The sequence below is a fragment of the Harpia harpyja genome, chromosome 1 (assembly GCF_026419915.1).
Source record: "Harpia harpyja isolate bHarHar1 chromosome 1, bHarHar1 primary haplotype, whole genome shotgun sequence".
NCBI classification, from domain to species: Eukaryota; Metazoa; Chordata; class Aves; order Accipitriformes; family Accipitridae; genus Harpia; species Harpia harpyja.
Window position 1 is genome coordinate 8,348,585 of NC_068940.1, and position 25,970 is coordinate 8,374,554.

The window sequence follows — 25,970 nt, forward strand, 5'->3', positions numbered from 1 at the left end:
AAAGACACTGAAAAAAACAGATGGCTGAAGATTGTATCAGTACATTTTCTAGATGTGTAATTACAAAGTTCTAGATGGATGTACAGACAAAGATGTATTACAAAGTATGACATTTCTCATCCCCTTTGTAAGTAAATAAATATTTTTGTATTTATTGACAAACTGTCAGGAAGAAGATACCTCCTACATCTCTCCAGGAATCTAGAGACAAAAAATCACCTGCAAAAGTAAATACATAGTTTCCTTCTTAATGCAAGTTAATGTACTTGGAACACAGACACTATAAAAGAAAAAACAGCTTGAGTAATTAAAATGAAAAAGTTTAAACTGAAAACGGTTTTGGAAAACAGTCCTCTTCAAAAGGAGGTTAAAAGACAAGCAGGAGGAAAAACTTGCACTGGAAGTAGGCCTGGATGAGTAGCTAGGACTTCTGCCTCTTATTATTTTAGATCTTGCCATATTAAATTACCAGCTTCAATACTATATATTACATTTTTATATTTGTTTTTCTTTTAACTTTAAATTGTTCATTCTTTGAGATGATTTTTCACATTAGGTTTATACAAAAGCTACAGCAACAGAGCTCAGCCTTTGATGGATAGCTTAGTAACAACATCATACTAGAAGACAAAAGTGCAGTGCAATGAATCATCTCAGCAGAAGAGTTCTGTCAACTGCTTCAGCTCAGAAGTGTATTACCCTATACATGTTTTCCGCAGGAAAAGGCTAGCCTTCCTCTCTACCCCATTTGTCTAACTAGTTTTAGGCAATTGAAAGCTTTCCACTGATAAATACTCCTGGATTTTATAGAGTTTTCATCCAAAAAAATTCATGCACTTCACAGACAGATGAGATAAACCTTTCCATTATTATTAGAAAGAAAACACACACCTGCCTTGCCCCTAGTCTTGCTACACACGAAGGCTCTTGAAGCCCAGTGTGGGCTGCTCAGCATCTACCCAGGATTAAAGGAACTCCCATGCTGAGTCTGACCACTAATCAATACAACCTACTATTTGGCATCTGACTATATGCTCTTTTACTTTAGCTGCTAAATTTTAGGTTAGTGCCAACAAATCTGACTAGTTACACAAATAAGAATATTTTTTACTTTTTTACAGATAACAGTTAGCTTTCAGAAGAAAGGACTTAATTAATAGTTGTATTATAATGTAACATAAATATTTCCTCTCGGTGAAAGATGAATTTTAGTACCAGTGAGCAAGAAAAAAAGGCTAAAATAACAGGCTAAAGGCTAAAATAATCAGACTATAAGGGCATGGAGGCACTTTAAAAGTAATCTTCCCCTGTGTGTTGTGCAACTTCAGAAGCTCAACTTCTTTCCCGAGAGGCAAGAGGCTGTACAGGCTCCATCTACACTGTAGTTATGCCCACGAAAACTGTTCAGCCACATATATAGGCAATAATTTTCATCTCCTTTTCCAGTTGCTTGTTTTCATAAAATAGATGGGGGCTTAGTGAAATTCTATACCCCTTGAATTCAGGTGAAAATGACCAACATGATAGCAGCAAGTAAAGGGCAACAATTGCCAGGGAAAACCCAATTGCATAAACCTGGTTGCCTACTTCTTCAAGATAATACTTAAGTCAGCACAATGATATTCAGGTATATTTAATGCCAGCATGAGACACACACTAATCAGATTCTCAGCCCCTTCTGAGCATGATGGACACAGGTAAATCTGACTATAAACCCCTCTATGTACCATGCCTAAAAAGGCACAGCTGATAATGTCTCATGGTTCAAAATAACCTAAAGAAATTAAATCAAAGCATTGCTCATGCAAGAGATGCCATTGAGAACTTCTCTGAAACATCCCGTCAAAAAAGACCTAAGCCATAGGTATAGAGGAGAGGGATATATATAGACATTGGTAAAAATACAATAGTCCATTTTAGTCTGAAGTATACCTTTTATACAATTTTTTATTTGCAAGAAGTACCATGAATTTTGAAGCGAATTAAAACTGTAGTGCCTTGAAGGTCTGTTAAGACTGGATGTGTCTTTTGAATTATTACTTTTAAGTTACCTGGAATGTTCTGATAACCATGTTGTCAGTGGTCTCAACTTCTTCATTTACAGAAAAGTTGAGCTTCAGGGTTGCGGAGAGAAAATATAATTTTGGAGACAACAGGTGAAACAAACTGTCTACAATATATAACTAGTCCCACAGAGTAACTGACATGACCAGAACTTACATGAATAGTTAGAAGGCAAAATCAAATTCCCAATTACCTTCCCATTCCTCTCAGGCTTTTCATTGCACTATTGGGTTAACCTTACTTTAGTCACTGGGAAGAAGAGATGGACACTAGGAGGAAGATTATATTGGTTATCACTGATAAACAAAAATAAATCCAGGAAGAAGAATACGGGAGGAGGAGTCAAAACCATCCTGCTTTAAGTTACTGAAATCAATGGCAATTTAGTTTGTTCAACAAAAGTAAGACAAAGTTCTTAGGTTCTACTGTCTCTTGCAAAGGGCTGTAACACTAAGATCAATTACCCCAAGGTAACAAAACACAAGGGAATTCAATTAAATACCTAGAGACCACAGAAACACCACATTCTTTACTGTGATGCCAGCCGCCTGAAGTGACAGTTCCATATTTTACCTTCAAGAAAAGAGTAGGCAGATAAGAAAGTAAAAAAGTCATAAATGAATGTCAGGAATGATTTTATAACACTAGCTCTGAAAGTAACAGCCAATAAATTCAAACTACTAGACCCATGCGTAAACAAAAGACAATCTCAAGACAGCAGATAGATGGTAAAAATTGACAACTACATTTGAAAGATTTTACAATGAAATATGTTTATAAATGTTGAGTTGTAAATATGATTTACAAACAAAAATTCACAATTTAAAGCAAATATAGCTGCTTATGTGCAATTTAATTTAAAAATATTTCTGGCACCTAACAAGATCCAAAATAAAACCTGAGAAATACTGCATTTCACCTGTTATGCCTGGTACAGTTAAGTTTTCAAAATTATATAAAAAAAAAATATTTCCTTCCATAGCCTGATTCAAGCTTTAGTAAGCTGAAAAGCCATGAGGGGGACTTTCCTCTGGAATTCATCAGAAGTAAAAACCAAAAACCTGAGAACTCAAAACTTATGTCACTTGCATGGTGTGCAGAAATAATTCAAGTACTTTTTTGTGTACTTAGGATTAGCACTTATGACAATGACAGAAAAATGCTTTCCCTTCCCTAGATTCCTTGAGCACCCCTTTCACATCACTTAGGCCAACTACTACTTTGAAATACCTTTGAGACTTAAGTAATGAAAGGCCTTTTAAGTAATGAAAAAAAAAAAAATCAATAAAATCTAAAACTACTACTAAAGTACTCTTAGAATTAAGCAGCAGGCAACGTTTCTGTTTATCTGAAGAAACACTGAAGACAGGTCAGGATTCTTCACCATCAAATGTGAAATTTTATCCAATAAAACAGAAGAGCAAAGCACTAAGGAATTTAAATAATGTTGCAATGGAGATTTTTTTGTTTCCATACTCAAATGCGGCTATAAAAGTAGCTGAAGTCTTTCTGTGTCTTCCAGCAAAACTTCTACATCAACTTCCTTCCAGAAGATGGAACGGATCAAAGCAAAATTTTGTAACAATATCTGCAAAGATTAACTGGTAATCAAGCTAATAAATACAACTAAAAACAAATACTACCCTAACATACTCAGCAGTTCCAGGGTACAGTGAAAGCAGTTCTCTTTGGATATTTCAAAAAAAGAAACAAATATTTTTCTTGATGAAGAACATTGGGGGTCACCTTTCAGGTGCTATCATTCAAAAGAACAGTAAAAATGAGGGAGATGGCATTAAAGAACAGAAGAAAATGGTAGAAGTGAAATCATTAAAAGCAACCAAGTGTTTTGTCTTCTGCTAAGAGACTGATACAGGCCATTTAGCATTGGCCATTCCAAACTGGAACCTGAAATGCAGAATAAATTCTTAGCTTCCTCTAAAAGCTTATGCCTCCAGATGTAAGATTTTGCACAGGACCCAGTATTTACGTTTTTACTTTCATCCTGTTGCTAACAAAAGGGGACAGTTTTTAAATTTAATTTTTTTTTAACTTTTATCTTAGTATGCAATGTTATCATTGGATCACTAAAAGATACATGTATCAGCACAGTTTATTTTTATCATACAACCAAAAGTTTAGGAATCAAAATTTAAAGCTGAAATTTGAGAGAAGAAATTTAAGAGAAGGTAGAAACAACTCCACCATCAGCTCCACCATCTTTAGTCTTTCCTAGAAAGAAAAAGGGTTCCTGCCAACCTGTTTTTGGTAAACAGCCACACAATAAAATCCAGACCTTCTTTTAACTCGGCCATCAATTTCCCCATAAGCATTAAAAGAAAAAAAATCACAGTATTCAAAAACTGGCCAAACTTTATTCACTAAGTGACATATAATATGCCACAAGTCCACAAAAACAAAGAAGTAAAAAAAAGCCTGTAACCCCATATGCATTCTTTACCTAAAATGCTGAATGTGGTTCCACACAGCATGAATGCTATTGTGGCAGATAGTAGTTAAAACTTGTACCACTTCAGGCATCCTCAACACATACCTTTGATACAGGAATGTAAAATCTCCCTCACAGAGGTGTTGTCAATAAATGCATTTAACACATTTTTCTGAACAATTTTTAAACAAATTGCTTTTGGATGTAAGTGAAAAGGAATTATTGAAGATCTCAGGAAAATAATTCATAGTGAAAGAAAGACAGAATTTATCAGGAGGCACAGTACCTTGCTCAAAAGCAGAGAATGGATTTTACTGTGGTTATGACAAACACCTAAGCCCTGTTCTGCCACTAGCCGCAATGAATGAATTACTTTGATAAATAATGCAGTTCTGAGGTGAGGGAGAGTACAAAACAATGATTAAGGCAGTCCTAAACCATCTGTTTCTATTATTGGTACAATAAGTCTGGACAAAGAATGCCTGGTCCTAACAGATTGACAGGATTTGCAGATTATGCCCAGTAACCAGCACTACAAAGGTAAAGTTAGGCAGGATTGACATAACGTTTAACATTTTCTAGAAAACATTAGTAAAAGGTGTTGTAAGATGCAGAGGATCTAACACAAACATTCAGCCTTTAATTGCAGGTCACAAAAGCTAACAAAGAAAAAAATCTTTAATATGCCTATTCAAAAGTAAACAAAACTATAAGGAGAAGGTACGCTACAAACCTCTTTATAACAATGTCATTGTCTCTCTGCATCAAGCAAAGACCACCACAAAAGGGCAAAATTAAATCAACTGAAAAGTGACAGAAATTATACTGCACATTCACACTTTGCAAATAATATAAAAACTTTCCAAACCCCTACAATCTTTGATCTGTTATGTATTCAGTCTTGCCCAATGTTTTGAAATACTTGGAGCACTGACGGGAGTAAAATTCACTAATAATGAAGCAGCATGCTCCTCTGGGTTTGATGCATGCAAAATACTGTACTGCAAGTGTTCTCACAAACAAAAGAAAGTTCAGAGCCCTAAAATTACACAAAAGGAAGCACAATTACCAAGGGAACTTTTCCAAAGCTTGTGCAAGCCCAGTTTTTCAGGAGCAACAGAAATTCTCATTCCATGTGTCTGTCCAAAGAAGTGCAATAACTGATGGCCATAAAATTAATTCCAGCCAGTTATCACCATGAAAACACTTGCTACTGATTCTGCTGTAAGCAAGCTCATGAACAGCAGGATGGAAAAGACCTCTGCAATTTGAACTCTGCTTTGAGCACAGAAACTTACAGCCAGACAATTAATGCCTAATGAAAACTCAAAGCCAGTCATCCACTGCACATCTACCATGAAAGCTGTCCTGAAGCTAATAAAAGTTCTGGATCCACCCTTGCAAAATCATTATTTATGTACCCAGATACACAGAGGTATAGCAGCTGAAAATCTATACCACCAGAAGACTGATCAAGAAGAATATGGCATGAAACCTTACTTTGATGAAAATTTTGATGAGAACTATGAAACTTATAGCTAGAGTCTTAGAAATAATTCACTGCACATTTAATGTTGGAAGGAAGAAATATACTTGATTGAAACATTTGCAACAACGGTATATTTTTTACATATAAAAAGTTAATTTGTTAAATTACATGTAAAGCTTAAAAGGGTTATGAAATTTATGAATTTAAATTCATCACTGAAGATGATATACTGTACAGAGTACTGTTCTAGCTTATCACCTGGGGAATGCTATGGGATCTAAACAAGATCTAGACACAGAAATCTTCTTTTAGGCAACATGATATTGCATGGCAGTGTATTAGCCAATTCCATCTTCTCTCTTTTGCCTTTGGTAAAAAACATAATTAATTTAGGTTAAACAAGATCACAAAAAAAAGGGCAGCTTTTTACAGTGATGCTGCAGGAGGTAAAGATAGTATTTGAAAGCAAAACATAGCAAAAAAAAATATTTTTTTTTGTATGTTAGTGAGTAAATAACCATTAATTGGCCTAAGTTAGAGGAACTTTTTCAAAAAGCAGACTAGTCTGAATTATCTAAAGAAGTTTTTTCTATTTACTTTTTGAGTGTTTATGTTGGTCAGGCCTAACGTAAGCCACCGTAACTGCAACAATCCTTATTGTCCCTTATGTTCCCAAAGCAAATAGAGAGATAAAACCAACAGAAGACCATACAGAAGAAATAAACAGTGGTAACTTATTACGACATTTTCTCACATACACATCTCTAACCTACACGATACAATTGCCATAAATTTTATACCCTCCTGAATGAGAAAGTGAATCAAACATTACTCTCCTCCAGAAGCATAAAACCACCATCATGGCATGGCAATGCATCTAACAAGAATTATGACAATCTGTCCAACTCCTCATCTACTGTACTAATTACCAAAGCATGGGGTTTCACATTATTTGACAGCAAATAAACCTTTAAATTACAAAATTGGGAGTAAATATACATTTTAAGAACATATTTTCTCTTCAGGTAAAGCATTTATTTAAATCTCACCAGAAAGGAAAAAAAATTGGTACCACTAAGGTTTGCAATATTACTGAACATTCACCTGTTGAAGTATACCCTAGCATCAGGGTATACTTCAGACTCAGGATTTTAGATTTCTTCATTCATTTTCCTTCTATGTCTGTTCTCAAAGCAGTCAAGTACTGAAAAACAGAAAGGATCCTTAACCAAGACATCGTAAAAAAATTAAAATTCAGACAACTATGTGTAAAGTCAAATGACACACAGTAAAATGTATTGACTCATTTCCAGTGACAAGGACTCTTTGCTATCTCCAATGTATTCCTACAAAATGTTGCAGCTGGGCAGGTCCTTTTAATTGATAAAACAATCAGGGGTTTCTATTTTTAAAAAAAATGGTGATCCATCTGAAATGGATACAAATGGTACTAAGAGCTTCATAGGAAGTACAGCTTCAGGACAGAAACATTTTATCCTACACCATAAGCCTGCAATTCGGTGCACATAAAAATTGGCACAGAAAGGAGCTTTTGACAGTGCTTCCTAAAGGACACAGTGCACTTCCTTGGGAATGCAAGAACTGCTGTTGGAGACTGGAGGGAAACAAGGAGTCTTCTGCAGTCAGAAACAGTACATCCTCAGTAGGAGGATGAAGGGAAGAAGAATTGCGCTTGATTGAGAAAAGGACAGGAAACAAAATGGCATGGTTTCATGTTAACATACATGCAAACAATTGCAGCAAGACTAACTAGAGAAAACAAGGGTGAATCTAGACTTCATCCAACAATACTGGTACCCTGATCAGTGGATTTAAAAACAAAAAAGAGAATATTAAAAATCCAGAGATACACACACAGAAAAACAATCAATCCCCCAAAACACCGGGCTTTAAAATATATTGTGGAAAACACATTGGATTGATGAATCTACTTTGAAACTAGTACTCAACACAATGACAAAAGAGAAAAAATTGATCTGTCTGAACTGAAATAAAGTTGCTCTATTTAATAGGGAGACCTATTTCTGAAAATCAGTTCCCATAGTTACCATAACCTGCATTTCAAAAGTTTAATGTTGACCTAAAGCACTTTCTTCTCAATCTTTCATACAGGAAGATTTTTCAAAAGACTTGTAGTATGTGAGCTTCTAGCCTAAGCTCTACAGTGACTTTACAATAAAATTACTTTTTGTAACATGCTTAAAATAACCACAGTTTCTACAGTTTGTTTTCATCTCAGCTTTCATCCCTATATTGTCAAAACACAGGAAAATTTTTTTTTTTTTTTTTTTTTTTTTTACACAAAACCACTCACTCCCTGAAAATAATTCTTGTGTTAAAGAGAGAGCATAGACTCCTGAACCCCCGCTTGATTCTTTCAGTAGCCAGTATCACAGTAAAAACCCCAAACACTAAAGAGAGGGAAGATAGGATATGAGTTCCAAACATACATAACAAATCACACTCACATTAAGTTAACTGGCTGTTCGTTCTTCAGGTATCTACATTGGCAAGTGTCCTTCTAGTAACGACCTAGCAGTTAATTTTTTACTTAAATAAATACAGTGGTAATGATCAACCAGAAATTACCTGCATTCTCCCTGTTTTGTCTAGATCTGACCAAATGTAATCAGCTTATAATTACGTTAAGTAGTTTGCTTAGCATTCTATATATAGAACTGATTAGATGCTGCTAAACAAAGTAGGCAACAGTTTAACACTATTTTGACGTTGAAAGCAGAGGCAAGGGGAGGGGGAGAGGGAGCGAGGACAGCTTAGAGAACAAACAAAACTCAGAAAACTTCAGAAATATTACTATATTTTAGGGGGTACAAATCTGTTGCTTTATGCACTTTTTAAATTTTTGTGTTATTTTGTTAAATAGCACATATTTAGAATTTTGAAATTACTACCATTAAATATTTAATTATTTAAATAGATCTGAACAAGTGAATATTCAGCCATACTGACTACTGTTGACTCTTCCTGGAGAGAGAGAAAATGGTGTTGCCCTGGATGGGGAAAAAGAAAATCCAGGTTGCAGGAAAATGACAAGACCACTGCCGAGGCCCTGGCCTGAGGTTAAGCTAACTGAACAGGATGTGAAAAACTAAAGGACACAACATGAGAAATTGACATGAGAAATTGCTGGATGTGACAGGTAACATAGCAAGAAGCTGACAAAAGCTACAGATAGCACCATGAGGAATGGTTGGATTTCACAGCTGGTTAAAGGGGATTTAAGTTAGAAACAGCCAAACTTCACAGAAAATTGAAGGGGGATCTTTAAGGCATCAGGCACCTTCTGGGAGGCAGAACTTGCAATGCCAGCGGTACTTCAGTAACCTTATCTGTAACACCACAGAAGGCCAAGATTCCCTAGATAATGGTATCAGAAATACCAAATTTGCGTAGCAAAACCAGGACCAACAGGGAAAAAGTAACTAGGGGTGGATTGTTTATTTGGGAGGACACTGGAATTTAAAAAAAAGAGAAAAGAAAAATAGGTACAAGAGTGGCAAAAGGAGGGTCAAGAAAGAAGAAATCAGATAAGCTATGCAAAATGTGACAAGTGCTGTCTGGCACAGCCCTGCCCTTGATCACCACATCCTAATTAGGACCATAAAACCAAACCAGTTGTTCTGACCATACCACATGAGTCAAACTTGCTTCCACAATCAAGAGAAATGGGGAGGGTGCCAGGGTGCTTCCCCTGGCTAACAGGAGGACACCAGGTTCAACAGATCAAATAACCTGGTTATCCCCATGTCAGTGCTGGCTCCGGGTCTGTCAGCATCCCTAACTGCCAGCATCACCACTCCCTAACACAGGCTGTCAGAGACTTTGACAAATTGCTTCAATTTAACTCCACGTCTTCATTTATAGAACGGACTTAATACTGCTTTTCTTATCTCCTTCAGTAAGGTTATTTTTGGCACTGTCAGTAACAAAACCAAAAAAGTCAAGATTTAAGTTATTTAAGCTCTTAACGTTTATCTCTTACTCCTTTATCTTTAGGTAAACTTGTCTTTGCAAGTAAGAGAATGGCAGGAGAGTAATACCTAACATACAGAGTGAAAGGTACTCATAGTACAGGATAGGATAGAACTGAAAAGAAGGTAAGAGGAAAATACAGTTCCTAACTTTACAGGTTACAATACATGGGAAAAAAGAGAAATTAAATAAACAGGGCAAAGTATTAAAAGAAACAACTTATCAGTGCTTATTAACAATTGTTTATAAAGAATAATAAGCACAACTTAATCTTAACAACTATGTAGTGATAATTTTCCAAATACACACACTCATTGTTCATCACCAAGAGTTAGACCAACACTTATTGAATCTATTACAAATTTGCAACTTCCTGTCAAAGATTACTGTTTCTTTAAAAGATGAAAATAAAAGGGATTATATTATATACAGGGAAAAAATAATAATAACAAAAGCTTATATTTTATGCTAATTTATATTTATAGCAATTGTTTTATTTACCTTTTTGTTTTCTTGTAGTTTTCCAGCTGTAATGTCTGCATACATTTGTATCTTTCCAACTCACACTGTTCACATAGGTCCTCAAGACACAATAGATGATTCTCCATTTCCTCAAAATTTGCCTCTAGCTGGGCTATAAGAAATACTTATATGAATATCAAATTGTATCAATAGATGGACAACTCACCTGAACAGAAACAGGAATTCATAAAGGTACATAATTAACGTGGTAATAATTACACATATATAAACAGCTCAGAAAAACAAATACTAAAGAGTGACAGCAGAGCCGTGTTAAGAGGGATCTATCTGAAGTTCCCTTTGTAGTAAGACACTGAACCACTGTATTTGCCCCAGCATCTTGGTCTCACAGGCTTGTGATCTGTACTTCAGAAGCATCCAGAACCTATAATTTAATTTTGTTTCTTGGGCTGACTGTCAGTTTACCCCTTCCTGCCTGGTATCAATCTGAGGAACAAAACTGTGCTGACCAAGACCAGTACTAATCTTAAATTATTCAAATGAAGTGAAAGTAAAGCATACTGGGAGAATTTTAACTCTCACATGACCTTGTAATAATATAAAAGAATACAGACTTTGAAAGTTTACTCTCAAGACAGACCCTTTACTGATAGGCAAATCTCTAGATTTAGCTATTTTACATACCCATGCACTTAAAAACACGCAAAACCTCTTAATCAACTCTTTAACCATAATTGTTCAGAGTCTCAAGCTAAAAGAGATCATGTCTATGAAAAGCGCTGAGAAACCTGATATTATCGCATAGCTCACCCTGTTTTGAGCAGAAATTTGGACTAACGAACTCCTGAGGTCCCTTCTGACCTGAATTATCTCATGTGAATCTTGTATCAAAGGATCACTCTCCCTGTGGGTGATTAATGCTGAACTCCATGTCCCTCCTCGGGATCCCAAAGTGGAAAAAACTATTTTCCCCAAACTCTAACCAGCTAGTCACTCTGGGATGGAGCTGTGTGAATACAGGACTATCATTCACCCTTTTGTCAGGACTACTTCTATGCAACAGGGAAAGTAAATTGCAGGAGGAAGGATAAATCACATTTTTTACAAACAAAACAGCAACCAAAGAATAGAAGGGATTTTGCAGTTCAGAGACAGATACACTAATCCATTGCAGTGTATGAACTTGATTGTTGATGCAAAGAACTACACAGATGAAGAAATGAAATAGCAGAAAACCTAAAGCAACTCCAAGTTTTGGGAAATGGCTGTTTCACTTTTGCCTGTAACAGACAGAAGCAATCTTCATAAAACAAGACAATAACTATTAAGTTCAAGGTAGAAAAAAGTGATTTAAAGTTAATGTGTTTTGGATGCTCAAAAGAAGGAAATAGCAAGCTGAAGGCATCAGTCAAATCTTCAGTTCTGGTTTGGCCATTCTACTTGGAGCCTATCCTGGAGTGTACAAAATTTCAACTTTCTTAGCCATTACTCAATTAGAAATTGCTGTCCTAGTGGTCCCTCTAGAGAAGCAAAAGTTAAGACCTCATAAACAAATCTCCTAGCATGCAGAGTCATATATTCAGCTCCAATTACTTAGTAAGATTTTTAAGTCCCTAACAAGTAAGGTACTGCTCCACAACAGTCAGAAAGGGAAACATGAATCATATAATCAGCAAAGATGTCCTTAAATTATTTATCTGTATACAGATCACTTGCAGCAGTGAAAGGAAGTTGACAATGTGGAGATAAGTTGGGGCGGGGGGGGGGGGGGCAAGTCTTCAGTTCTACAGATTGTGCTGTGGAACATGCATTGTTTACCACACACACAGCTTCCTCTCACAAAATCCGGATCTATTCAAAGGGCAATATCATGACTACAATTACGACTGGTGGTCCCTTTTTGCTTAAGAAATGGACTTTTCTGAGTGCATTAAAATCCAAATGTCTGCATTATGCTAACTTGCTTTTCAGAATGATTGCTCATTTATTAATCTGCAAAATTCACAAACACAGCAGAGCTCAAGATAATTTAGTAAGGTACCTATCAACCAGTGGTTTTTCCACTTAAAAAAACCCACCACCTGCTTTGCTGTACTTGTTATTGAATTAATATTAAAAGACAACAAAGAACAGGAAAATAAAGAGGATGAAGAAAAGTGAATTCTAGAGGGCAACTGATTCCTTGCACTAGCATTTGAGCAGCCTCTAGTGGCAATTGCAGAAAACACTGTGATCCTGAAGAATAGGAATGAACATTTAAGATGTCTCCAGAAGACAACAATCCCACTTCACTGCAACACAGGTTTCAGAATTTTTCTTTCTGAAGTGAAAGAAAACTTAGTTGCTTTTCACAAAAAAAGTTGAAGACTAGCTGAGAATGTACGCACTGTGCATCAAAAGGAAGTTCAAAAAAAAGCTACATATTTAATTAATTTGAAACTTAAGCCATGATGCTTTGAACAGCTCTTATCTATATTCGCCGATAAATAAGCTCATACTTTTATAAAGGTATTTAGCAAAAATATGAAATCTAGAAATTAATTTCCAGTTTACAGTTCACAGTGGCACCTAGAATGAATCTGCCCCAGAAAGCCAGCTAATGTTCTAAAGAATACCTGCAAGACTACTACTACTTCTCCAGCTCTTCAAGAAATCCCACAACCAAGTGGTCAGGCAACAATCACCACCTCACTCTGAAACAGCATTGCTATGAAGCAGAAAAACATCTCCTCCTTCTAGTATTTTTAAGGAGACTGGAAAAAATTCATTGTACCTTTCGATTAAGAATTTTCCTGTATAGTAATACGTCACACTTGGCAGAAATAATATTTTTTATTAGATAGTTGAAAAAAGTCAGATGACATCATTCCAATTATATTAGTTTGACCTGTATTTCTTACACTATCACAGGTATATCACCATTACAAGTTTTACTTCTTAGTTTTCATTTTTTTAAAGTACGTTAATGTTTGATCAGATGACATTAGATTGAATTATCTTCCATCAGTGTACACTGTTTAGCAGCTACTCAGGTATTAAAGTATTTATCTAGAACTCAAGAATTGCAAAAAACAATTTTGTTCCTGAAAACACTTTCTTTCTAAAGTTTAACTAATTTAAATTTACCACATAAAATTTCTTTTAACTGCAACCTATGTAACCTATAGTTCTGCAGTAGTACAAAAATTGTTAGAAAAGCTAAATGACAGCTATACATCAGAAAATATTAGTTTTCAGTTTTTCCTACTATAACTTTAAGTGCAGCCTGCCTGCACTGTCCCAGCCACCAAAACAACAGGAGCCACCAAGGAATATGAAAGAAATTTTTACAAAGTTCATTCATTTTCTGACTAAAAGACAAAAAGGCAGAAAACAGGATGGAAACAATTACATCAAAGAAATTCTCTCTACCTCTAGGTCAGACAGGGACACAGATTACTAAGCTTAAAATAATACGAGCAGTGAAAGATGTATATGCAGAAAGAGCTCAATTCAGCTGCAACACTTTAAAAAATTCTTTACATAATTACAGTTCTACTAGCGCCAATTTTGATTTGTTTTTAAAGAAAAGATCTTAAACCCAGCTAGTATCATACCACTCACATGAACCTGAAGTAGCTTCTTTGCTGAACCTACAGATCAAGAATACTAGAATGTTTTTCCTTCTGTATTCAAGCCACAGACATTTCCAAGTTTACAACACCAAACTATATGCCTTTTATACATATATACCTCTACCTTACACAACAACCCTCTCCGCTGAAGCATTCTGCCCTGGAGCCTATGAAAAACTCCCTGTTGAACATAGGTATCATTACACTATATTATTCAAATTCCCTGGTTTTACCTACACCCCCCCAATATTTTCCCTGACTTTCTCAGTAAAAGTTAAATGCTGCTTCATCTCAAACAACAAAACTCACAAAAGCAAAAAAAGTATCAGTAGTTTTTAAACTGGTCAACCAGTTAGAAAAACTGTTCTAATTAATAATAAATAAAATATGATTTTCTTTAACCATCTTCCCAACTGCAAATTATTACTCATTTACAGTAGAAGTTTTTACAGCTCTCCTAACTTTAAAAATAATTTTTAAGTAAAAAAAAAAACCACTAAAAACTAGAGTCTTCTCATGGCATGTGTGTTCTAGATTTCTGCATTACAAAACATTTATCCAGCTCTTTTTCAAGAGCTATCAACTGCTAGATGCGAATGAAAAAGAAACTGTTATTTAAGTAACCAAACACAATTCAAAAGTCCAAGTTCAAATGCCAGCTCTGTGAAAAATCTTGATTGATATATTGTCTGGTCTTAAATTCCGTTTTACTTGACCCATACCTACTAGTATCTAAATCCTGACATAAGCCACAATTAATAAATAGATAATAGTAAACTAATGACTTATCTTGCCCAAAGACACTCATGCCTTGCCCAAAGAGGTAAGTCTGTGGGCTGTTACTCACTACACTTTTTCCTCCTATAGAAGTACTGCTTTAGAGGCTGTCTACAAACTGATGAAATGAGCAAAAATTAAATTCTATAATCTCAGAATACAAGAAGTTGCTGGAAGTATATTGCATTATTCTAACTGGAAAAATCTTTGGCATTTTTATCAAGAATTAAAAAAATAAGTATATTGCATTAAAACATACTTTTTTGCTGCAAAACAAGTACCCAAAACATGGGGTATTAAGTTCTTAAAGTAGCTCAAATGTTACCAAAATCAAAATCTTGTATTTAATGAAAATGGTATTATAATCACTGTGACCTTATATTTCACAAGTTTTACTACATTTCCCTAATGTATGAAGAGGCCATTAAGAAGACTTTAATCCCCCTTCTGAAACAAAGGGTACATGGCCCTTCTTTCTTTTCTTTTATGCAAAACACTTGTGCTTCTCCGAACAAATTGGATTGGATTTTGCAAAGCTAGAAAACAGCAACCTTCATACTTGATACACAATCTGAAAATAAAGCATGTCCTTCTTCTCAAGATACAAACAAGGATACTTCCCCTAAGCAGTGAGAAAAGTTTCTGTTTCCCTAATGGATTTACACACTCATCCATACTTGGAAAAAAATATTTAGTAAAGATTACGAAGCAATGGCTTTTATCCTTGTGAATATATACCCAGCCTTATTTTCTTCCCAGTCTCACCAGTCTAAATACTATCACCCTACATTGGATCTGTCACCTATGTTCGTGATCAGCCTTTCTGAAACCACTATCAAGTAGATGCTTAACATTAGATGTTTAAAAATAAGAGTAGTGAGAATTTGACTTGGATCAAGGTTTGTGTGCCTTGATTTGCTGAAATCAAAACAGGTATTTGAACAAAATGCCCCTTCTCAAACATGAAGCATATTTCATATTAAGGCAAGTATGTCAGATATTGGCAAGCAGGTATTTTCTACAACATCTCAAATAAAAATTGGCTTAAGTGATGATTCAAATTCTGGACTTTGAAAGGGCAATAACTGTCCTTTTCACTTTTACATGAGAGTAATTTTTTCTTCAAGGTTTTCAACAGAAGCTACAAGACATTGCATAATACAATAAATTTATCAAATGAAGACACAGACTTTTTCCTTGAAGTGAGGGATGACTGATAATGTGAGTACCTAAGTTAAAGGACTTTATTTATAAAAGTGCTAATGAAAATGTGTCTTCTAATACACAGCAAAAGCTAAAGAATCTGTACATGACTCATACCAATTTTAAGTAGGTCACTAAAAAGGCTCATTCCCCTTATCTGAAATTTCTTTTATCAAAAGCAGCCAGGGTTCCCTATCTACTTTCAAAATAAAAGCATTAATATATTTATTAGAAGCGTATCATGTCACAACACAGAACTATTACTTTTCTGAAATTATGAATATTAGCCAAATTACATCTTGGATGCACAACCCAGGACACAGCAGTTTAAAATTCTATATTCGCGTATTTTTTTTTACAGAATTTTTCACCCGTATTTAAAATTCACAGCCACAGTATTAATCATCTCTTGGAAAAGTGAATACAGTTTACATTTATAAAAAGCAGATAGTTCAGAGTTATAAAAACTAAAAATGGTGAGCAGAATATCACAGCAAATTTCTGGTAAATCACTTCCAGAAGCATAGATGTTGAATTTGGTATGAATTATACCTTTCTCTTCAAGTATATGCTATATAACTTAACAGAAAAAAAACAATTCCAAAAAACTCGCAGTGGTTAGGAGGAACTAATAAAAACCTCTAGGTGAATTACTTGAAATCTGACACATGAGGTGAGGCTAGATTTGGTTCAAATCTCACAACCTTCGCAGTAGACTTCAAAATTCATTAGCTTCCCCAAGCAGACTGATTAATGCTTCCTCAAATCCTGCTAGTACAGTATCAAAAATATTCTGGAGACAGTGAGCCTTCTCCAAGTAATTCTACAATCAGGATGAGATTAATTCTGGTTCATAAAACTATAATATTAGGAATGGGAAGGTAACCCCAGTTCATCAGGATTTACAGCATTTGCAGTTATGCACTATAAAGACAATTCCACTAGGTTTTATTATATTGTTTATCTTTGGTCTACCAGTGGACTGCATCATTTTGTGCATGATATTAAAATCAGTATTTAAATAAATGATTATTTGAATTGCTATTTCCTTAGAAAATAATTGAGCTTTTCAAAAAGCCAACATTAAACGGTTACCACACATGATAAAGCCTTACTAAATAAGGTGGTATAAGAAAATTGTAATAAAAAATTAAATATATTCCTTGGTTCAGAAAGAAATAGCAAAGTTATTACCAGCTTACCTAGGAACAAAAGCCTATTTGTGCATATCCACTGACCATAGAAGAATGAGAATTAGCCTTTGAACACAGAAAAGAACCCTTCTTTTCTTCAACATCAGGTGCCAGCACACAAATCCAGCCCACCCCACAAAAAACAAGACCTGCAATTACACGAACAATTCCTGCATACTTCCCAGCTGCTGTAGGAATACTGCAGGCAACGTCCCTGGGGAACTCGGCTACTAAAATCCATGCACAGACAGCAGTTTTTCAAAACTTTAATTTGATGCAACTTGAACAGATTTTGATGGAGGTAGCAAGAGGCCTACTGTTGACAGAAAGGCTTGCCTCTTGTCAAACGCTGCATCCCTGTTTTAAGGCTCAGTAACACTAGAGCTTTTCAGAGACTAAGAGGCCAGAACATTCTTTCCTAATTTCATTTTCAACAGTGGATCAACTGTTTCGTATGAGAAGTTTCCAGAAGTAGTGCACTCAAGGATTCATGTTTTCATGTTTTAAATTAAATCGACAGGTTAACATTTGGTAAAGTTCTAAAAATTGGAACCCATGTAACAAACATGAAGTATTTGATAACCTTAATATGCAGCATTGCTAGTTTCACCCAGGTGGGTATGACTTCAGAATAGCTTAACCTTGTACACTAACTTGAACTACGGAAAATAGCTTTGGAACCAACAATTACTCTCAACAAAAAGTTTCTGCCTTGAAAATGTCCCAAGCCAGGTAAATTTCTTGCTCCCCCCCAATCAAATTATGATTTAAAACAAATTGTTATATGAAATTACATAGACTCAAAGAGAAGCAACTACATGCATGAGTGTTCACACTACTTACAAATCTTTAAGAAGTTAAAAAGACTTCAAGAATAATAATTTTCAACTGTTCACACCAAGATGTGCAGTTGCCATACAATATTTTTTTCTAAATAATGACACAATGTTTTAACTGCTGGGAGAACAATCACTAATAATTTTGCTCTTTTACAAAACCAGTTTAAGCACTACTGTTTTATAATAGAAAGGATGTGTTTGGGAAGCAAAATTGAATTTTATAATTGCAAAGTTCATGACAGCTGCACTTCAGTCTAATCCTCTGTACTGACTTGAATGCTTGTTATGTCTAGAAAACCTTACCTAGGCTTGCTGTGAGGCATTCCAGATCTGCTAAAAACCCAGGTATTTGTTGGAGCTGATCCTGTAGTTCCACCAGACTGTTCCTTTTCTTCTCCCAGTGTGCAGAAAGCATCACAACTTCACTATCCACCAGCTGAAACAAACAAGTTCTTTACTTTACTTGCAAATTTATGAACCTATTTACGAGCATCTTGACTAATTTTTCTAATTCACACAATCTGCAAGCATAAGGTCAACACAGCAACCTTATAGCACTGCCACTTGTGTACTTCTCAAGTAAATATACAACATGATCAAGAAAGACCCTGTAGTATGAAATATTTATATAAAAATGCATTGATCAAAACAAGATAAAAAGTTATTTCTCAATATACTAATCAATGTAGGAAATATTTTATGGATAAGCTGCTTAAAAGTTTTATTTACATAGGTCAGATTCTATGAAAAACAGCAAGATCAAGACATCTTGGGTAACATATGTTTCCCTTGTATATGATACTTGAGATGATTCAATTATAGTTTCCCTGCTCTTAGTTCCATTGCCCATTTTTCCTCTTGCACACAACTGCAGCCCATGGCTATAACTGCATTCTGGATTCCTCAGTTTTTGTAGAATTTAGATGCAGAAACGGAAAAAATCTGACAAATAGGCAAAGGAAGTTCTCAAAGATTTACAATTCTACCCACCTCAGACAGATTTGTTTAGAACGACAACTTCTCCTATTTCCAAATTCCTCCATCCCTGTCAAAAAGCCATCCTGTTTTACCAGACAAGGTTTTAGAACTTATTCCAAAGCCCAGTGAGTAATGAAACACTTCAGAAGACCAATAACGTTATTTAAATAAAGCCAAGTCTATTTTTGAGAATGAGATATGGGATTTAATCAGTTAAATCAGTAAAGCAAACAAAAAACACACCATGAGATGGGGGCAAACACCAGAAAGATATTTCAGCCCAGAGATAGCTGAATGCAGCTAAAATTACAATCGTCTAAAAGCAGTATTTTTAGGACAATTTTGTAGATGGAACTGGTAGTTAGCATGTATAATTTAACATGGTAAGGCTGTAGGCAGCAATTCAAGCTTGAAATTTTCACTTTCCTTTCTCTGTTCAACATTTATAAATAAGACAGCATGAGTAGTTTATCTCCTGGGGGCCAGTACCAGAAATAGGATACCGGACAAGGGGACCTTTAGGTCTGATATAGTACAGGCAATCTTGTGTGCTTACATAATTCTTATTTTATTGAACTCTGTATTTTCTACTTTTATAAAAAAGAAACAAAAAAACACAAGCAATTCATATTTTGGATTCTCCCAAAAGTAAACATCTGAATTTCATGGAAAATTTCAAAGACTTTTTTGAAGTTTTTCATTCTAATTTTCCCAAGCAGCCATAATATATGAGATTAAGGTTACACTGGTTTTATATATATGAAACCTCACATGGTTTTCAGAACTACGGTTTTTAATTCAAACTATTGCAAGTATTACAAAATTGTAAGCAAGTCACTTAAGAGATCTTCTAAAAAAAAAAAAATCATCATGAGCAGTAAAGCACACAAAGCTGGCACAGAGAACTTCATCTCTAATAACAGAAGGTATTCACTGGAACAGGTGGAAAAGGCAGGCCATGCTATTAGGCAAGAAAAATAAGAAGATAATATCTTTCTTACCCTAAATACACCTCTTCAAAATATATTAAGCAGTGAGTTTTTTATCCATTGGAAAAAGATATAGAGAAGACTCCTAAGGAAACCAGAAGAGTCAGGGAGGATGCAGCCAGACAAAGTGAAGATTTCAGCCAGGACAGAGAACCCCACAACTCAGTCCTGCTCTGCATCGTGGCCACCCAGCTTACACTGTCTGCCCCTTAAACAGGGTTTGAAATGGAAAGTCTGGTGCAGACCTCCAGAACAGCAGAGCACTGCATTGGTAACACTTACTGGAAGTTTTATTTCCCTTCACTCCGGAAACAAACCACACAACTTGTCACTTTACTTCCAGGGTAAGAAAACTGAACAAAATTAGAACGAAAGCACAGACACTTCCTGAATCTTTTCAGCCAAACAAGTCAAATCTTGCCATTTCCTGTCCACTAGGAGAGGGCAGCCCTACCCTGATACTAACCACCAACATACTTCAACCCCAAATATAGTCTATACTTTCCCAGCCTCCCCACTGCTTTTAAAGAGCTACAGCAGTAACATGCAACATCACTTCTGCAATCATTTATATTGCATCACATTATTTAATGTTTGCATTACATTACTGTTTACATTACATTGTTTACATTGCTATTTATTGTTTACACTGCCATTTATTGGCAATGTTAAGAAGTCTTAGGCAGTCTCAAAATAATATTCCTAGCTAACTTAAAATATTTCAAACAATGGCAGAAGAGTGCAAAAACTGACCACCTGAACTTCTGGGTATGTCTTATTTTTACCATCACCTTCTTGTCACACTCCGACAAAGTTGTACTTCTCAATATCCTTCTCTAACCTGACATAGCCCATAGAAAAACAGGAAGCTGATATAATTAATATTTTTTGCTTAAGTGCAAGTAGTGATTGCAACTATCTGAACAAAGGACAGAAGACAAATTCTGGGTGTCGATGTATCAGTTAAAAAGTACTTTAAAAGCACTAGGAAATTCTCACACTCGATGTTTGTTATAGTAATTGAAATATCAGAAAGTAAACAGGAGAATGAACTTCAGATAATTCTTGTCAGATGATACCTTGTGAGAAACACGATCACAGACAATTTCTATTTTTACAATATCTGTGTTTAAACCTTTAAGAATATTAATTGTAGGCTGAGTACCATCAAATCTGGAAAAGCTGTGAGAAACAAGAGGAACTGGACATTCTGATCCATTTCATCAGCTGCTTGTCAAAAACCACATCTCAAAACCACAGTAAAAGGCAACACAACTTGGCATTTTTCCCAAGCAGCAATACAGAGCATTACTTTTTCATTATACTGGTTGTACTGGATCCAGCTGGGATGGAGCTAATTTTCTTCATAGCAGCCCATATGGTGCTGTGTCTTGCATTTCCAACCAAAACAGTGTTGATAACACACCAATGTTTTTGGATATTTCTGAACAGTGGTTGTAGTGTCAAGGCTTTCTCTCTTCCCCACTCACCCCCGCTCCTCCTGCAGCGAGTAGGCTGGGAGTAGGCAAGAAGTTGGGAAGGGACACAGCCACAACAGTTGGCCGTTGGCCAAAGGGATATTTCATATGATGTAACAACATGCTCAAAAATAAAAACTAAGGGTTTGATCTTCCAAGGTAACCATTGCTCTGAGACTGGCTGGGCATTGGTCTGCTTGTGGGAGGTTATGAGTGACTGCTTTTGCATCACTTGTTTCCCTCTGTCCTTCAATTATTAAACTGTCTTTATCTTGAACCATGAGTTTTCTCATTTTTTTCTTCCTGTTCTCTCCTCTGTCCCACTGGTGGGGGAGTGAACAAGGCTGTGTGGGTGCTTACCTAATGGTCAGGGTCAACCCAGTATGCTGGTACTAAAAAATTTAGTTTAAAATTATTTATACATTTAAAAATATTTCAAATGTGACATTGGTATTTTTTCTTACCTCTCCAGCTTTTGCACAATCTTTGGCTCCTTTGTGAAGGGCAGCCCAAGCATCTTCATATCTGAAGAGAAGAAAGATAAATGACTATTCTTACTATGTTCCCCTTATAAAGGAAGAGGATTTTATGGATGCCACTGTGCTTATATTTACAGGGACTACCAGAAATAACAGTTTAAAAAGCTGTACAGTTCCTTCTGGTATTTACTGTTCTACCAAGACAAGTATACAGTAAGAAATAATTTCTTTCAAAGAAAAAGCAATTCATGTTTTTTAACCTGCTAGCTTACATTAAGAGCTAAATGGACCCAGCAATATTTATAAGACTACACATGAAAGCCTTAAGCACTACTTGGAACACAATTTCATTAAGAAAATGAAAAAAAAAATTAACAAGATTGTAATCACACCCCTCCCCCCCAAAAAAAGAGAGTTGGTTTTTTTTTTTAAGATAAAAATACAAAGGAAATTTGTAATGCAGATAGCTTCTGTTACTCAGAAAAAATGTGATTAAATACACATGGAATACACTTTCCCTTCATGGCAATGACAGGCATACTGTCTCTATTATAACAGAATGAAATCATATCAAATATGTACAAGTTATAAAACATCAAATTTAAACCACAGGCTGGGCCTCAGTGCTGATCTCCTTCATCCCTGTGCATTAGACCATGAACTAATGTAATCTTTCAAATGTTGCTTTTCCTCCAGAACTTCTGTTTCATTAACATGACAGCACTTCAGGATTGGGCAAGCTTTAAACATATTTATCATTTGGTAACCACCCCCCCTCTACTAACTGCAGAATTCATGACACCTTGATTTTTCTTCTCATTTTCTTAACCTAATAAAGTTATTTCTGAAATTATAGGAAGCAGACACTAACAAAGAAATGAAAGGTCATACCTGCTCAGTAATTCCAGTCCAGCAGAAAACTCTGGCAAACACTGAACAGTTCTATAAAGCAAATTGTATATTTACAAATGTTGTTAATGAATAGAAGGCTGTTATAAAAAAATGTGTGCAAACATATCTGCGTTTGACAGATATGCTGAGCACAGAAATATTCCCTACTGTTCACTTTCACAAACATTTTGTCAATTCTGGTTTAAAATGCATTACACAGTGTATCTTACAAGAATATTCCAAAGCTAGGGTTGGGGTTTTTTCCCTTGTTATTTTATGGTAGCCCATTCTTTCCTTTTTTTGGCTATGTCCATTAAAAACAACTTTTATGAGATAATTTCTTAGTACACTTAACAAACACGCAGGATGAACATTGTTTTAACTTAAAACAGTGGACAGAAACATTCTGAAAATAAGACTACTACACAAGTTCTTTACATTAAAAAAAAATACTAAGCTAAAGAACCCTTGTCAGTTTAATGCCCTAATGATCTCCTATTGCATGCACACATTTTCATTAATAACAGGTTGAAATATAAAGACAACTTATCATAAGTTAAAGAAAATTAACAATGCAGCACTTTTAAGGACATACTACATGACGATCTTGATGTCATCCAAGATTTGTCTCTTGGAGGATTACCAGAGTAGACCATTTTGCACTGTCATCCAAACAATATGAATGGGAAAAAAAACCCCACCATAAATGAAACCTTTTTTTCCTGAAAGCAAGGGAAAAGTGATAGAATCAGTGAGGTGGGAAGGGACCTCAGGTGATCTCTAGTGCAACCTCCTGTTCAAAGCAGGACCAGCTATGGGATCAGACCAGCTTGCTCATGGCTTTGTCCAGTTGCAACGTGAAAACCTCTGAGGACAGACAGAAACTTCACGGGCTCTGTGAGCAACCTGTTCCACTGCTTGACGGTCCTCATGAGGAAAAAGCTTTCCCTTATAGCCTTTTCCTGTCTGAACATCTCATTTCAACTTATGCCTATCACCTTTTGTGTTCCTACCACACACCAGTCTCCTTGATAAGCTCTCCATAGGCAATGACAGGCTGCTGCTAGGTCTCCCTGAAGTCAACTATTCTCCAGGCTGAACAAGCCCCAGTCTCAGCCTTTCCTCATACACAGAGGGTTCCAGCCCCAGCCATCTTGGTGGCACTAAACTTGCTCCAGGTTATCGATGCCTTTCTCACATTGGAGGCCCAAACTGGACACAGTAGCTAGATGTGGTTTAAGGAGTGCTGAGTGCAGGAAATAATCACCTCCCCCAATCCTACTGCCTGTGGTCCTGTTCATACAGCCCAGAAAGCTGTTGGCCTTCCTTGCTGCCAGGCATGTTGCTGGCTCACATTTAGCTTGCTCTCTGCCAAGACCCCCAGGGTCTTTTCAGCAAAGCTGCTTCCCTGCGAGGCAGTCAGCCCCACTCTGTATTGTGGCAGGGGATACTTTCTTCCCAGGGAAAGACTGTGGATTTACACCTCTTGAATTTCATGAAGTACCTCTTGGCCCCTATGGGCTTTTATGGGTCAAGTTCCCCAAATCAATCCTTCATTCACTACTGGTCAGTCTTGCTTCCGCTAAGCACAGACCACTGGAAGACCTTGTTTGTGAGGACTGAAGCAACAAAAGCATCAAGTACCTCAACAACATTTACATTTGCTGTCACTAAATCATCCACCCCATTCATCAGCAATCCCACATTTTCTTTGTTCGGCCTTTTAATTTCCAATGCAGGGCTAGAAGCTCTTCTTTTTGTCCTTGACATCTCTTCTAAGTGTCAATTCTAGGTGAGCTCTGGCTTTCCTAAGGCTATTCCTGCATGCCAAAGAATTTATGAAGTGGGTATCAAGAAGTTATCCCTGACATCCTCCAGAATGCTTCTTGACTGCATCCTGCTGTGTTGTCCTTTCAGCAGATGTCAAAGAAGTTAAAGGCCCCCACAAGAACAAAGGTTTAATGATACAGAGAATTCCTCAAGTTTTTTAGAGAAGACATCATTCACTCCCCGATCAGATGGTCAGGAACAAACTCCCATCACATTACCACCCTTACTGGCCTCTCCTCTGATCCTGACCCACAAGCTCTCAGCCATCCTTACAATCAAGCTAAGCTATATTTGTTCCAGAACTTTATCAGCAAAGCAGAAGTCACCCTGGCATTCCCTTATTTGTGATGATCCAATTGGTTCACCCAGTGCTTTTCTCAGTGATGGATATTTACAGTACACCAGATGAACCAAAATATTGTGGACTGGAAACATACAAAGGCAGCAGTTGCCTAAAACAGTTTTATTCAAACCTTCACCCATTCTTAGTTTAGTTTCTGTGTCTTGTCAATATAACCAGTCTTCTGTTAAAAAACCTTTACATCCAAACCATCAAGCTTCAGAACATAATACAGTTTATTTCAGATGCCTTATTTTTTGTTCAGGGCTTGTTTTAAAACTAATTTGTGTCTGCATGCTGTGTTTTAGTAAGAACATGCTTTACACTAAAGCACATCTGAGCTTATTTGAAGAAGCAACATTCACAGACATCATTTACAGATGTTAGGTAGTCTTTCCCCATAAGTCTACACAGGTTGAAAGAATGAACAATATACTAAAATGCAGAGGATAAAAAAACCACCGCAACTCTTAAATCTTTTTCCAACAGAGATGAAAACAGATAAAGTACTCCATTATACATACATTTTCCACAATAAAAAGGCTCATATTTGTTACACTAAAAAAACCTGAATTACAATTTTAGCACATGAGATTTACAGAGATTGTAAACAATTACGTTTCTGCATCTGTACTGCAACCTGAATCTTGTATAAAGTCATACAATAACACTGAATATTCACGTAATTTAAACAGTCATTTATAAATTGATTAATGGCCATCAGAAATTCTTTAGGCCTATCAATCAAGGTTCTATTAAGTGAAGTATTTCAATATTAGGTTTAAGCTTTTCTGTTATCAAAAGAATATTCTGTAAAATTATATGCAAATGTTTTTGTAACTGGATCATATATGAGCCAC

General features: G+C 35.9%; 1 protein-coding gene across 2 annotated transcripts in view; it reads right to left on the minus strand.

Annotated features, from left to right (window-relative positions):
* Positions 1-25,970, minus strand: part of DTNBP1 (dystrobrevin binding protein 1) — a 77,185-nt gene that overhangs the window by 48,439 nt on the left and 2,776 nt on the right. Inside the window, exons 3-6 of one of the 2 annotated variants that reach the window (XM_052810815.1) lie at positions 22,941-22,991; positions 22,035-22,095; positions 18,429-18,561; positions 10,518-10,650 (exon numbers count right to left, since the gene is read on the minus strand). In XM_052810815.1, the coding sequence (XP_052666775.1) occupies positions 10,518-10,650; positions 18,429-18,561; positions 22,035-22,095; positions 22,941-22,991 (378 nt within the window). The remainder of the gene's footprint in view (positions 1-10,517; positions 10,651-18,428; positions 18,562-22,034; positions 22,096-22,940; positions 22,992-25,970) is intronic. The other variant, XM_052810899.1, reaches the window with a different exon arrangement.